The sequence below is a fragment of the Myodes glareolus genome, chromosome 6 (genome assembly GCF_982192425.1).
Source record: "Myodes glareolus chromosome 6, mMyoGla1.1, whole genome shotgun sequence".
NCBI lineage: Eukaryota > Metazoa > Chordata > Mammalia > Rodentia > Cricetidae > Myodes > Myodes glareolus.
The window spans coordinates 98,528,191-98,544,531 of NC_142031.1; the positions used below are offsets into that span (position 1 = coordinate 98,528,191).

A 16,341-nucleotide genomic window follows, 5' to 3' on the forward strand; every position below is an offset into this window, starting at 1 on the left:
TTGCATTAGAAATGCCTTAAAATCAGAGACCACGTCTGTTGTTTGCTCATAGAATGCCTAGCACAGCACAAAGTGCTAAAAGACACTTAATAGTATTTGATGGTGATGAATGAGACAATCAGAAGATGACAGGAAGACAGCTGGATAGAGACAGCGGTTCATTTCAACAGAAACCGTTTCTTTTAAGAAGTGGGGGTTGCTTTCAAATGCACTACCTTGGAGAAGACTACACAGAAGGCAAGTGAAACAGAGTGAAGCCAATGCGTGCTCCGTAAACAAAACAATGAAAACTACAGGGGAAGGTGTGGCTTTACAAACGAAGGCAAAGCGAAGGCTGCTTTAGGCACAGAAAGCACAGGACTAGGAATCAATTGACTGGTACCTACTGTGCCTGAAATCCAAAAAATTCTGCACTCTAGAAAACTGAATGTGTAACAAATCCCAGTCCTCATGACTGAGAGACAAATCAAAGTAGTGCGAAGTAATGTGTCAATTATCTGCCAGACATGGGTCCAGAGGGGAGTTACAGAAACCCTGGTAACATCAACAGGGTGATGGGAAAGAGCTCACTTCTGATTCCAGACACCACAGCAGAGCACAGCATGAGCTCTCTGGGCCAATGTTCTTCCTCTGTGAAACAGGGACATTGCAGGGCAAGGCCCCTGGGTTGCTTTAAGTCTCTGATATGGGGATAGCCCTGCGGAAGGTGCCCAGTGCTGGGAAGCGCTATTAGTTAAAAGCATAGGCCTAAGGAAAGCAGTAAAATAACAAGCTGGACTAAGTGCCGCTCTTCCATCACCAGCGATGTGACTTCAGCTCTGCTACTTTTTCTCTGGGAAGCTGTTTTCCCACCTGTAAGATGGGAATAAGCGTAGCAGTTCACGGCTCGCTGGGTCTGCAGAGGACAATGGCGTATGCCACTTGGGTGTTCAGTAAGGAGCCTACCATGAATGTTCAACAAAAGTTGATAATACTTAGGGTTGTGTTCCAACTCACCTGGCCAGGTGTTTACTAGGATTAAGTGAGACAACACTTAAGGGAAGACACCTTAAGGGCCACAAAGCATTGTCTGCTGAAGGCTTTTTTGCTCTTAAGAGTAATGTATCGAGTACAATGAAAATGAAGAAACTTAACATAAAAAGCATATGATGTTATTCAGTAAGAAAATGATACTGAGGAAGAAATATGATTTTAAAAAAAAATTGAGTTTGCCCAGAAACCATCAGCATCCACGTAAAAGCATCCAACAGACTCCAGATAGCCAATATGGTTCTAGTCTCGTGAGTCTGGTTACATCATGCACGTGACCATCTTGCTCAGAAATTACAATCCCTTTTCCCAGTATGAAAAACAGAGCCAGCTTTTCCCAGCTCCATAGCACAATGGAATTTTACGAGGGCCTGTGTTTTGAATCAGCCTGTTTTATAAAACCAGAGCGAGGTGGTGCACGATACACTGTCTTACTGAGGAACAGACTCTAGAGGTTTGTTACATATAAATCCCCGAGACTCTGCTTCCCCCAGAGAGCTACTGCCTATCTATTTTTGAAAACTAAGGAAATCAAAGGAAAAAGCCATTTTGGTTCCATTAGGTTTGTAGAAGAATGAATGGGTGCCTGCTGGCAGGAAATTTAATGTAGTTAGGATGTGACTGAAGCAATCAGAGAGCATTTTTACTTTTGTTTGCATGACAGATTAAGCTTGCTCCTCGCACTGTTCTTAGCAGCAAACGCCACTTCTAATAGCCTACACACACTCATAGGGTTTGCAAATGAAGGAGAAAGGAGGTTTTTAAAATTGCAAATCCTCAGCAAGGCAAATTTAGCTCCCCTTGAGCCTTCCCTCCAAAGAAGATGGCCTGTTAACCCATTGAAATGTGTGTGCTTGTCTCACAGATGAAACGAGGGTCCCTGTGCACCGCGAGGAATGGCTGAGCTTGTGTAAACCACACACCCCAGTTTCTACTCACCTCTGTACCCTGGATGGGGGGGCAAATATTCCATATCGTGGAGAACAACTAAAATACTGCACACCTCCAACCGAACCATCGTTCTTCCCATGCGGCTTCTCCAGCTCTATGCCGTACCAATACCCTGGAACATGAATATTGCATTTTAAAAGCCTCGGCACTTCATTCACAATCGTTATGCGGTAATATGAACTCAAAGTCTAGATGGCTTAGTGTTTGCACAAATGACCGAGATGATGGAAGATCATCATGATCACTGAGCTTTCAAATGATAAAATTATAAAATAAAACTTGAAAATTTGAAAAGTGGGAGAAACGTTTTAGTGGCATAATTGCACAGCAGTACATTAAGGGAGAAAAATAAAACACACACACTCAGATTTGCAGAGAATTAGCCATTACACAAGGGGAGCCCCACCAAGATATATCTTGAGACTATAAAGCAAAAGAAGCCGTCCTTGACTCGAATACAGCAAGCTTCAGTGAGAGCGCCACAGACGATAGTGAGACGCATAAATCCTAGCATGGACCGCCGTCTTTGCTTCACCCTCCCAAGAGTAGAACACCACAAACAGCCATTCAATAATTAAACAAGGGCAGAGATAACACGGAAAACACAGGGCAGCACAGTGACGTCGCTCCATCTTCTAACTAAAGGAAACGTCTTAGGTTCGATAATAGGAAAACCTGTCTAAGAGACGATCTACGGGCCTCACTCTGAGGAAGGCGAGTCTCTGGAGAGACAAAAGCCAAAGCAACATTGCTGCACTCCCGGAAGCGTGAGCTAAATGGGCATGTTTCTACAGCCGGGGTTCCTGAGGGGGCCCAGAACGAGCATAGGCCTCACAGTTTACACACTCGTGGTCTGAGAAGACAGCACAGAGGTGACCATAACTGGTCTTTTACAACCAGTAGCAAATAAAGAACAAGCAAGTAAATACCAACCAACTCACTACATGGAAATTAGGAAATGTAAAATACCCCTTCTTTCAGATTCTGGCCCCGAGTCAGTTTCAATTATAGGAACCTTAAAAGAATAAGTTCTCATTTTGCTTTTTTGTTGTTTTTGTTTGTTTGACAGTGGCCCTACTATGACACATAAGCAGTGTCCACAAGCCTGTTGTCTAACCACACTAAGTCTTTGAAAGCAGGCGATCAGTTTTCCGATTCACTGAAACGAGGCTAGTCTGGTGAGAACTGTTTCTGAGTGCCACGGCTATGACCTCCCAGTCTCAAGTCCTTCTGCCTTTAAGGTGCCATTCCATGGAATAGTTTTCTTTAATTGAAAGTCCCATTCTCATTGGCTACATTTCTGCTACATAATTACTGCATAGCTCTGAAAGCACGTGGCATACAGCAGAAATAGATAAATTCTGGCACAGCGGCTGTGAAATAGCCTAGCGGAGAGCTAGGTGAAGGACGCACCATCTAGTGTGAGACCTAAGGGAGGCCTGGGCTCTAAAATCACTCAAATAATGCACTGACTTAAACTGGAAACGGTATTAATCCCAAAGGACGTTCTGGGAGAGGACTGTTCTTATGATCCTCTCTCCTGCACAGCAGGGGACGTTCTTGGTGAACAGGTGGGGTCTGGGCAGCCATGCTGAACAGCAAACTCAGCGCAGAGGACCCTAAACTTCTAAAGGTCCCTGCTCATCTTCTAGAACATAGGCTTCTGGGTGTGCAGGTGTTGCTTGGCCCTCCCTGCCCTGCCGGTGGGAACTGGGGCCTGAGTATCAGGGCAGGGAGATGCTGATATTCGGCTCCTGCTATCACCGTGAGTACTACGGCCCTGCCTCCAGACTAGGACTGTATGATTTTAGCCAGTATCTAGGACACTGTGGCAGGCTAATTTGCTAGTCTGCAAATAGAGTACAATCTCAGCTCCTTCGTGGGTCTTGACAGATGCTACATTACAAACTTTTCTTTTTCAATAGATATTGTCGGTAACCTTTTCCCAAAATGCTACAATGCCACCATGTGTTAATATGGCATATTGCTGCTTAAAACACAGACGTGGCTCCATGCAACTGGCTTCTACTTAAAATTTTCATCTTTGAAAATACAAAGGGAGATCATCTTTACCTTTTAAAAATATTTATTTCTTTTCATATGTGTGTACATGAAACTGTGAGCTTTTACGCACCATCTGTGCAGGAGCCCAGAGAGGCCAGAGGGCAACAGGTCCCCCGGAACTGCAGTTACAGGTGGTTCTGAGTCACCTGATGTGGGTGCTGGGAGTCTTTGCAAGAGCAGTAAGTGCTCGTAAGCACTGAGCCATTTCTCCAGCACCAAACTTTATTTTAGGAAACACAGTATTAGGTAGACTGGGCTGAACATTTAAGTTCACAGACATGCATTTTTAGGACCCAGGATACACAACAACTTTTATATTTTCTTTGCTTTACAGGGCACTCTGATAAAAGCTCAGCAGTCTATCTACCTGCTCAACTCCAGGATTATCCTGGAGGGGTGGCGAGGGGGTGCCTTCCAGTCACTTAGCACACTCGGCAGTCAGTGAGGAATAAAACAGGGACGTCAAAACGAATTTTAATATTAGGCAAATGTTAAGCACAATTGCCAAAATAATTCTATGTATGCCAGTCAGTCCCAGTCCAAACAGCTGGATCTGCATCATTGCCCATGCCCTCTGCCTGGCTCTCATCCACAAGAAGTGGGGAGTGAGAACGCCCGGTGACTAATCACATCTGCCGCTGAAATTTTCAATCTTTGCTACAGAACTCGCGTTGCGCCAAGGCCGTTCAGGTCATTACCTGGAGCGAAGTTTGTTGTCCCAAAGAATTTAATGGTGCCCACTCTCTGGCCCACCACCAGCACTCTTTCTCCAAGGCGGAGTTCTCCATCACGGCGGGCGTTACTTGCCGCAGATGGTGCTGAAGAATTCAAACCTGTTAAGTGGTGGGTTGGAGATTTGGGCAGGAAGGGAAAGAGGAAAGAAAACAAAGGGGAAAAAACTCAAAAAGCACATTAGTTTAAAAATATCACTCATCTGGCTAGTTGGGTATTTCGACACAGCAGTGACCCTCGCTCAGGAGGTCAAGGCACTCAGAGCAAGCAAGGGTTCCCTGAGGAAACCGGTAGCAAAGAATCAATCCCACTACCACAGCCAGGTATCCTCTCTGCTCCAGCAGAGCACTGCCTGGGAAGAACCAGAGCTGTGCCAGCCGTTCCTCCCGTCACGGCGACCTGCCGTCGAGGCTACGGCATGGAAGTAGATACAGACAACACAGGAAGAACATGTGAAACCAAGTGGTAGGACAGGTGCGGCCAGCGGGCCAATCCCGAGGCGTATGAAGCAGAGCTGCTGTATTTACCCAGACCCAGTGTAAGTGATACACAGGAATGTAGCTGCAGCTCAGACTACCTCAGGCTGAGCAGACCAAACGGGACAACCCAAAATGTCGTGTCCCAAAGTCTGAACGTCCTCAAGTTCACATTCAGATTAGAGAGCCACCTCTCAGAGCTTTGGATTTTGAAGGATTTAAGATTTCTGGTTAGAGAGGGTCAAACAGTAGGTTGTGTAAATATTCCAAGGCCCCAAACAGGACACATTTGGGGTAAGGAATTCCCAACGTATGACTGGTCCTGGTTGCCCTATCTTGCTTCCTTCAGCTCAATCCAAAACTACCCCTAAAATGCTCACTGTCTAGTATCTGGTCTTTGAAAAATACTGTCTCAAAGCGGTTCAAATCCAGAAGGTGGAATCCTGGGCCCTGGCCTGCTGGTAGCAAGTACAATGGAAGAGCCCCCATCCGAGAAGGCCTTGAGAACACTAGGCGAAGGCCTGGGAGGGTCAACCACGGAGCGGGACTGAAAACACAGGAGAAAACACGAGCCTGTGAAGATGGAGCCAAGGACGCCTGGGCCCCCGTGAAGCCCAGACCTCGTCACCAAACTCTGCGGCTTACAGTTTACACAGTGCGCCTCATAAAAGGTACGATGGGGGAGAAAGCTTGACCTTACGAGTCAACCAAGACAGGTGCCCAGCTCACAGGTGCCACAGTCAGACGGACACCTCAGGCCTGCCCACTGCCTCTGCAGCTCAACAACGGCAGCCAGGGAGTCAAGGTCCAGAGTGAAGCCCTCCTCCCACCCTTCCACCCTCCTGGACCTTTCTTTCTGCTCCCATTTACTGTCCTTCCGGCCTAATCTGAGCTCTGCCATCTACCCTCCTCTCAGTGCAAAAATCCACAGAAAAAGTAGACTCACTCTAAAAAAGTTTATGGAAATGTCTTTGGGGTTCCAAAAAAGGACACCCCCTTCTCACCCCAACAGCCACAGACACCTCCCGTTTTCTGCTCTTTCCCTGTGAAAGGTGGTTTTTTTCATTCTGATCATTACCTTCATCCTCACTATTATTAGGACAACATAATCCTCGGATGTATAAAAAGGAAAAATAGTAAGTACATAGGCACACTAGAACTGCTTGTTGTGGGGCGGGGAATAAATCTACACTCATATAAATTCTAAAATCCAGTAAAGGTCAGAAGTCCAAATTCCAAATACAAGAGTATTTTAAATTCATATAAAATAAGAACATAAGAGTCCTCAGGACTCAGAAGAGAAAGTGACCAAAGTGGCCGGGAGTCGGGGAGGGAGGGCAATTGCAACCCAGAACAACTCCAAGCCCAACTTCCAGGCTCCCCATGTTTCAGACTCCAGCATCCAGGGCTATTGTATTAGGGTCACTGCTGAGGGTTTGGGGACTCTCCACCTCCCATAGGTGGCTTGGGGTTTTGCTCTGGAGTGAGGATTGAACCCACACCCTCACTGTATTAGGCAAGCACCTGAAAACTGAACCAAAACTCCAAATTCCCCAAAATGTATTTTTAAACAGAAAACAAAGAAAAGCCAAAACCAAAACCACCATCCTGAACACTTTCTATGATAAAACACTGGTTCTGTGCAGGTATTAAGTGGTGGCCATCTTGAGAATCATTTAAAACAAACTATACCAAAAAATGGCCCCACTCTTCCTACAGAGCAAAGTAAACAGAGTTTGAGACCATGTAAGTGGACTTCAGTTGGAAGCCTGCCATGGCGCTCTCCTCATCCTCACACACCCTGAGGAAGAGTGGTCCCCTCCACAACACTGTCGACCTGGATGACCCCTGAGCCTCTCCTGAACACATCAGAAACAACCTTGGCCAAAGCAGAGCGAAGACACCTTTCTAAAGATGAAGCTGATACAAAGGCACATGAGAGGGCTGGATTAGATGACAGAATGCAGCTTCTCGAACCCAACTGCAGAGCCAGGAGTCCTGACAGGAGGCTGGGGACGTGGGTGGGGGCACAGCAAGAAACTCGGTGTGACTGAAGCCAAGGGGTACAGTGGTAAAGGGCTCCTGCATGGTGTCACCCAAAAAGCACAGCTCAGTCTACTTGGGAGGAAGGGAGAAGTGGGAGAGGGGAGATGGAAGAAGGGAAGGGGAAAAGGGGAAAGAGAGTAGGGGAAGGGGAAGGGGAAAAGGTGGAGGGTGAAGGGCTCCTTCTACACATTAAAAAGAGCAAATCCACTTACAAACAAACCAAGATAAAAAACACCAAGAAAGCCTGGTTGAAAAAGCCATAGATACCAGCACTGGCTCTGGATGGGAGAGAGGGGCTTTTGCTGAGGGTCTTCTTGCCATTGCTGCTGCTTATAGTCAGCTGCTTCTTGGGGTGGCTCTGCTTGTGGTCCAGGGAGGATGTGGAGGAGGAGCTGCTGATGGACCCAGGCTGGGGAGCTGACAGGGGAACAGGAAAGAATCAGACTTTAAATGTGGTTTTAAAAATCAAAAACAAACAAGCAAATAAAAGAAAAGAAAGGGACGACTAAGATGTTTTCTGCGCAAACTCTTCTAACACACTTCAGTCTCCTCGACAGTGGACTATCTGGTGTCAAATTAAATGCCTGATTCCGTCCAAACGCACAGTTGTTTACACACAAGCAGATCGCTGTTTATACAAGCAGAAAAGTTTAAGGATTCACAGGGAACTATCTTACGTAGCGGGTGTCACTCTATCAACTAATGTAAACTAACCTAACCCCCAAACACTCTCTACTCTCCTTAGGGGAAACAGTGATAGGCCCCCTTCACAGACAGAAGCGCGTGTGTGCGCGCACACACACACACATGCATGCACACCACCAACATGTCTTAAGGTGACAAGCATCTGTATTCAAGGTGAAGCATCTGTATTCAACCTGAAGATGAGTAAGACTGCAGAGGGTCTTCCCTGCAGACCCCGGACGGCTGCCACGTATCCTGCTAAACTGATAGTTCTTTACACATGGTAAGAAACTGGTTATGGTAGTCAGTATTTTTAAAGGGGTTTATCCGAGCATAGTTTTTACTACGGTGGTTTTTCCTTCCCAGTTTTAACACAAGTCTGAAAGCTGTTCTGCAGTGGTGGCACCGGGAGTGAGGGGCTACAGTACCATCATTTCCTGCTACAGTCTTCGGCTCTTCACTGGGAGGCAGGGAGAGTGTGGACTCTGAAGCATTCTCCTTTTTTGATGGCATCAACCCTGGTGAATAAACACAGAAATGATTCCAGCAAAAGACAATTTTGCTAACATTAAACAAGAAAAATGTATTTTCTGTAAAGTATAAGCATCTCTCAATATCTGAATCTTTCCCACTTCTTTTGTGATTTGTTTTATTTTGAGACAGGGTTTGTTCATGTAGCTCGGGTTATCCAGGAACTGACTCTGTAGACCTGGCGACCTAGTCTCCCAGAACTCACAGAGATCTGTCTACCGCTGCCTCCCAAGTGCTGGGATTGAAGGTGTGCACGACTACTTAGTCACTTCTAAAAACACAGTGAATACACTTTCACAGACAGAAGGAACCAGCTCCTCAATGTTTAAGGCAGTAAAACGGAGCTGGACACAGTGCTCAGTGCACAGCACCCACCGAGTTCTAGACTCCAGCACTGTGAAACTAAGGAAAAAGAAGAGGCTGTATTTGCAGTACATCTAAGAACTTTCCCCAGCTTTGTCCCGCTAATCATCTCTAAAATATCTGAAGCATCATATCTGATGGTTAATAGGATTGCTCAGAACTTCTCTGTCACACTGGAGGGCATGGCAAACCTGTCACTGCTGAGATATGGCTGAGTGGGGTAGGACTTGAAGACAGATTATACATTGTTTCCTACCACATCCAGTTCCCACAACAACCCCATGGGGGTGGGCTCTTAATAATGGATAATGGTTGTTGGATAAGACTTTCTTATCAACTGTATCAACTTATTTAAAGAGACCAAATGGATCTCCCCACTTGCATTTCCAGTCAAGTAAGAAGTATTTGGAGTGAAGAACTCTCCATAGGACTCGTATGCAAACCGAAACCATACACAGTCCTCTCCCTGAAAAGGTCTCGGTTTAACACAGCCAACAACTTGACAACTAGTGACTGTGTGTGAAGACACTGTTCATCCCAAGGTCTAGCAAGGGGGGAAGCGGTGGAAGCTCTGCAAAGAGAAACCAGGGGCTCATCAAGATCTCACTGAACTGGGGCTGCAGTGGGTCGAACTTCTTCCCCCAGAGTAGTGGTCTGGTAGGAAGAAGTGAGAGTGGGAATTCTAGGAAAGTCGGAGAGAAAAATCTCACAGAATGACGCGGCATATGGGTAGCTTGGCTGGAAAGGAGTCCTCTGGGGACTCAGATGAGGGAAACTGAACAAGCAGATAACAGAAAACCTCAGAGGGGGGCAGTGCCTGGCTAAGGGAGCAGCACAATTGGACAGTGCTTACCTAGCATTGCGAGTTCAATTCCTAAGTCTGGAAGAGAAGGGGGAGAAGGGCAGAGGATTGGAGGGGAAAGGGGTGAGGATCGGAGGGAGGAGGGGAGAGGATTGAAGGGGTGGAAGGAGTAGAGGGAAGGTGGGTGCTACAACTCTCCTTAGAGAGAGGACAGGTGTGAACAGCCTGTTGAAAATGAGTCTTGTCCTGGACTTGAAAGGAAGGACTGGTCTGGACAGACAGTCCAGTTATGTGACATTTCTTCAGTGGCCACAGCAAGGAGGGGGAAGGAAGGCTCGAAGCAGGGGCCAAGAGCAATTGCCCCAGTGGCCCAAGGAGGGCATGAGGCGCCACAGCAGCTGCAAAGTGGGAAAACAACCTGTGCAGCACAATTCCCAATGAGTTCATCTTCCAGCCCTAGAGTTCCATTTGGTCCTTCTGTCTGAACTCTCATCAAGATGATTGAACATGAAGTTTTTAAAATGATATAAAGATTTTTTTGTGTTTCTGCCCAGCTTTCCCTCAAAACAGCATTTCACAAAACTATAGGACAATGTGCATTGTTCTCAGCCACTGGTGTTCCTCGAGTCACCCCAAGTTTACTTGTCATCAGTGTGTGTGTGTGTGTGTGTGTGTGTGTGTACACGTGTGTGTGTGTACGTATGTGTGCACACATCCATGCACACGTGCACAGCATTTTATTCTTATTTTTGTTTCTCCTGAAGCTTGTTTTAAGAGAGCTCTGGTTCGGGAGAATTGTCTGTATTCTGTCAATCATATTTTTAAATAAATGCTGATTGGCCAGGCAGGAAGTATAGGCGGGAAAACCAGATAGGAAGTAGAGGTGGAGCAAAGAGAATGGGAGTATTCTGGGAAGCAGGAAGCTCCCTCCACCATTCCTGCCCAGACCACCGAAGAAGCAACATGTGAGCTGACAGCTGAAAAAGGTACCAAGTCATATTGCTAACATAGATCAGAATAATGGGTTAATATAAGCTACAAGAGTTAACAAGAAGCCTGAGCTAATGGGCCAATAAGTTTATAACCTAATGTAGACTTTGTGTGATTTTCTTTGGGACTTGCCGGTTGTGGGGTACCAGGCAGGACAGAAACCCCAACAAGCCGGTCCTCATGTTACAAGAGCTCACCTTAATTTTCTTTCTTTTTTGTTCCCTAAGCTCATTTATCGCACCTTAACTTTCATCCTGAGAGCATGACTGTGATACTCTCTTTAAAGTATTTTGGTTTGGATTTTTTGAGGGTAAGATCTCATTATGTAATCCCAGATATGAAGTATCAAGAATATTTATAGATTAAAAACTTTACAGTCATATTATATTAAGATATTTTAAATTATCCTACTAAACAGAAAACTATTATAAGCATATAATTAAAGATAGCTGTAACAACGTCAGCTCTTTTAAATTGGTAGAAGGATTAAATGTGATATCAGCTTAAACTTTAGTATATCTGTTTTTAAAAGAAACTTAAGAACTATCCTAAACTATGTAACAAGTTACAGGGGTCCCAAAGAAGGGGGACAACAATCTTTAAGAATAAGATAGGAAGGAGGCTTTTCTCCCTGCTGATAGCAAGATTCCTTCTTCACAAGACAATAATGGAGAACAACCAAGGGCACTTGAGCAAACAAGTGGAACAGAAGAGAAAGAGAAACTGAACATCTGGACAACATCCTTTATGATGGTGGAATGCCTTTCTGCTCCAACTAGCAATGGGTTAACAGATACTTACTGAATACCTGCTTTGTGTTATGTGCTCCTATGAATACTAAATCACAAATTATTCTCACAGTCTACTTGAATTTAGAATTTGACTGAGAGCACAAAAGATTTACACAAATAAAGCAATCAGTGGGCAAGATAACAACCGGACTGTACAGATTAAAAGAATACACATACACGGTTGAAGAACAAAGAAGTTAAACAAATTGGATTTCTCAGCGAGGAGCAGGGTCTGTATGGAGTGAGGAACAGCCAGGACCTCTGAGGGACACCCACCAGTGAGGAGAGGCAGAGGGACAGCAGAGTACAGCCAGCCAGAGGAGCAGAAGAGAGGCGCCATCAAGCAACACAGGACCAGCCCAGAAGAGGCGAGGAGCAGGAACTCGCTGGAGGCATAAAACCCAGCACTGAGGCTGACCATGGAGTGTCAGAAGCACACAGAAAGTAGGAAAGCATGAAGCTGAACCACCACTGCCGGGACTTATGTCCTTATTCACAACTGAGACCGAAAACACAGAGCCTTGGTTGTGTGAGGTTCGGCTTGTGTGGTGGACTAACAAAAAGAGTAGCGCAGTTTGAAGACCATGAATCCCAGAAATCCAACCTGAAATACGGTCGAGGCAGTCATGATCGTCCCAGCTTGACCTACCAGAATTCACTTTGGATGTGACGTGAGCTACATCAACCTTCTGGGATCGGACGTGAGGTGCCGCTCTCGTGGAAGGAGTGTGTGTGGTATTTTTCTTCCCCTCTTTTACTTTACTTATCTTTGAAAGGGGCGCAAAAATACCTGAGGGCAAAGACAGAATTGTAGTTAGTGTGGAACGACTGAACGTATTTCAAACACAGGGCAAATGCTAACTGCTCTAACTCCGGCTCTGTTTAGTACCTACCACACATCTTGTAAGGAGACGTGGCTCACCCTCAGAGACTGTACAATCTAGTCACCAAGACTAAATACATAAGAATTTAGGAACCACACAAGGGATACATAATCTGCTGTGGAGTGAGATTCGGGGGAACAAGAAGTGTGTAGAAGTTCCATCTTCTCTAAGTGATGAGAATAAACTACTACTCAGTGTAAGCCAGGCCACTGCATGTCTGCTTAGGACGTTCATCCTCCCACACTGCAGCTCTTCACGCCCTGTCTCCTCTTCCTTCTGTACTGCACACCTTTTAAAGACAAATTCAAATGCTGCTCTTGTCTGTATTCTCCCACCCTAACTAATTATAGTCTCTTACACACAGTACAGACACAATAAATCTGTTTGACTGGATAACACAATCTTCCCCAAAGGCCTAGCCCTCAATTCCTGCCAATCAGAAGCAATACAGTGTGTGCTGAGGAAGGGAGGTGAACAGAGACGGGGGACTGACGACCTAGAGCAGTTGGGAGTATAAAATCCCACTAAAGAGTTTATGGAGGCAATAAAATACCCAGTTTGAGTAAGTACACACAGACATTGAGAAGGGTGAATATAAACTCTATATACCAAGATTGTCTCCCTAACACACTTAAAAAGAAAACAAAGTCATAATGTGTACATTACACTCTGAGTGTTTACAAGCTAACAAACACACATCATATAGAATGTGATCTGTTAAAGCAGGGTGTGAGCACTCTGTGCACAGCTGAGAGGTGCCAGCTGCCCTGCTTCCCTTAAAACCTTTGACGTCCCTTTCTCCTTTTGACTCTGCATGACCTTCTCTTTTTTTCCTGGTCTTTAGAACTTATTTGTAATTACCTCTCATGTCATTGACCTGAGGTTGTCCTTGACTTTCTATTCAAATTTCTTTCCATTGCCAATTGTGCACCAAGAGAGAAAGGAGAGAGAGAGAACAAGAGAGAGAGAGAGAACAAAACTTGACGATGATGACGGCAATGAAACTCACGATTAAATCTGACAAGATTTGAAGAAGGAAATATCCTACTCTGTATATACGAATTTCTACACTTTCTGTAATTCGGGAATTCTTACCTAATCGTCCTCATGGAATTAATTATAAGGAAATAAACTTAGAGGTATGTACACGGGCTGTGAGGCTATGCTTGTATAAGAAAGGGATGGACCACAAGAAGCACACTTTCTAGCTTATCAAAATGTACTGACCTCTAACTTATTACCATGTTCCAGGGATACTTTTGGGAGAAAATAAAATATAGGAAAAAAGTGACTGTCTGGCAACAAGACAAATGAAACTGATCCCATCTATGAGCTATAGCAGCTTCCTCTATCTGCCCAGATACATTCCAGGGTGTTCTGCAGAAACTATGTTTTTCCTACCCAGACATTAAAATGTAATTTAGAAACCAAGTACGTTAGAAAATCAGCACTGGCCAATCATAGCATAGACCAGCTAACAAGGTGCCGTCAGCAATGACTTTTAAAAGGATGTGGTGGCCCCTGACCCTGGGATATCTTATGGCACTGTACTATAATGTGGTTGACCATGGGGAACTGAAACCACACATTAATGAAGCCTACTGTGCTGCATCACCACCAACGAGCAAGACAGTGAAGACAGAGTCATTCATGAAACACAGTCAAGAAATTTAAAAACCAGGCCAGTAAGAAGGCTCATAAAAGGCCACCAAGCCTGACAACCTGAGTTCAATCCCTGGGAACCACATAGTAGAAGAGAATCAACTCCTACAAACTGTTCTCTGACCTCCACACACCATGGTACAAGAGAATATGTGCATTCAGGCATGCACGCATGTGTGTGTGCACACACATACACACAATACATAAATGTAAAAACATAAAATGAAAAAAATAGTATTGTTACAGTATAAAATTACATCCGTGGGAAACTTTGTGTGGATACAGGCAATCAAACCAATCAACTGAAAATTAGAACATACATATGAGAATAGAGTACAAACTTTACTTCTAATTTGATTAGTGTCAGTAACATCATACATGATGCTTAATAAGTGACCTGATTTCTTTTGTTTTTATTATGAGATAAAGTTTCATGTAACCCATGATGACCTGGAACTGGCTATGTATCCATGGATGGACTTAAATTTCTTATCCTCCTGCCTCTGCTTCCCAAGTGATTACAGGTGTGCACTACCTTCATGCATTTATGTGGTGCCGGGATGATACCCAAGTCTCAAGCAGTTCAGCAAGTGTTCCACTAACTGAGGCTGCACCCAGCCAAGGTTCCTTCTTGTTTTAATTTGAGGGAAAATGTGGTTTTTCTTTGGTAATCTCCAAAGGAAATTTCCATATAGAAATACATTTGTTTCAAAGGATAATCAAATATTTAATTCTAATGACTTAAAAAAATTGTTAATTCCTCATTTGCATTGATCTTGTTTGTCTTCATTTATCATTATTAGTATTAATCAAGTCACTTGGGCAAAACACGACTACATCGGAAGCTGTGGCTGCTCCCTTGCTGCCTGGTAACCCAGCGTGCTCACTGGCTTTCCCCAGAAGCTGGCACACAACTGTAAGGTTGACCAAAAAGAAGCACATGGCCATTCTCTTTTAAAAGAAGAGCAGTGAGTTCTCAGATAAACACAGGTCGTTTAATGTGTTCAATCCCATTAAAAATGTCAGCAATGAATAAAAATGGTATAAATTCTAAGAAAAATTTATCTTTTAATGGAGAAAAATAGAAGCTTCTGAGTGGAGGAAAGAAGACGGCCTGAAACTCCTAAGCAGCAACCTGAGAAGCTTGGGAAATCAGCTGGCAAACTATGGTGGGTGAGAGACGCATCCTGGCCACCGCTAGGCTATGGCGTCGTCCTGGTACAGAGCCATGTCAATCTGTTCACACTGTCTGCGGCTGCTCACTCACTGTAACAGCAGTGCTGGGCATCACAACAGAGACCATGAGGACCACTAAGGAGTCACTATCTGGCCTCTCCAGCTTGCCAGGTTCTACACTAGATAATACTGTCTTAAATACTAAGGGGATACGTTTTGCAATCAGTCTGCAGCTCCTCATCCTAACTACCTCAGGAAACAGTAGAAATAAATGTTGTCAGAATGGAGGGTTCTCATTTTACTCCTGAGTCTTCTTTCAGGAAGCCACTGAAGGATGTGCACCGCCAAAACCAGCGCATAGACTAAGAAAGAAACCGGCTGGACAAGGCAATAGCACCAAACCTTTCCCTTTACAGAACACAGCGGAGAGGTGTCTAAAAGAATGAGCCATTTATACGGATTATTTACAAACACAAGCATTGATCTGATATCAGAAGATATAGCTTGGGGACTTCTACAGAGGTTCTTGCTTCCAAAGAGCAAGTGTCAGGAGGAAGGAAGGCTTGTTTCTTTCCAATAAGCCTGACAATCTATCAAGTAAGACACGTGTGTTTACTCTGGTAATGACTGGAAAGCACAACAATAATAGTATCCGCAAGTATCAAATCAATTACTAAGTGGCTACAACTTAACAAACTAGTATGCACTAGCACAAACAAACCGAACACAGTGATCCTGGGATGAACCACAGCACTGGCGCTGACTGAGAATATAAACACAAAACCAGAGGCAGGAATGAAAGGAGAGAATCCCCAACTCCGCTGCCCTCCACTTCAGGCACCTTAGCAATGACCTCACTCAGTACACCAAGATTACTCAGCAGGAGGGTGCCTTAATTTTTAAATTAAGACTCCTACATCCCAACCTGCCTCTGATTATTTAAGAGTCCAGAAGCAGAACTCCAAGGCACCCAGCTCTGCTTTATCAAGCTTGCCTGGCCTTCCATTGAGCCCATGAGCCCATGCCAACAACCTCAGCACTCACCACAAATCTGACTGACACCGTCCCAATGTGTGACTTTGATCCTGTTCTGAGCTTGGCTGCTAAAAGTAGCCATCAGAGGAAAATTCAGACTAAACCCCTGACCCTGTTCCAGCAAG

General features: G+C 44.8%; 1 protein-coding gene across 7 annotated transcripts in view; it reads right to left on the reverse strand.

Moving 5' to 3' along the window:
* The window catches only part of Clip4 (CAP-Gly domain containing linker protein family member 4), an 85,254-nt gene that overhangs the window by 26,970 nt on the left and 41,943 nt on the right, over nucleotides 1-16,341 (reverse strand). For all 7 annotated transcript variants that reach the window (XM_087907373.1, XM_087907369.1, XM_087907366.1 and 4 more), the window contains exons 9-13: nucleotides 12,109-12,249; nucleotides 8,411-8,500; nucleotides 7,566-7,715; nucleotides 4,743-4,877; nucleotides 1,969-2,092 (exon numbers count right to left, since the gene is read on the reverse strand). In XM_087907373.1, coding sequence (XP_087763499.1) covers nucleotides 1,969-2,092; nucleotides 4,743-4,877; nucleotides 7,566-7,715; nucleotides 8,411-8,500; nucleotides 12,109-12,249 — 640 coding nt within the window. The remainder of the gene's footprint in view (nucleotides 1-1,968; nucleotides 2,093-4,742; nucleotides 4,878-7,565; nucleotides 7,716-8,410; nucleotides 8,501-12,108; nucleotides 12,250-16,341) is intronic.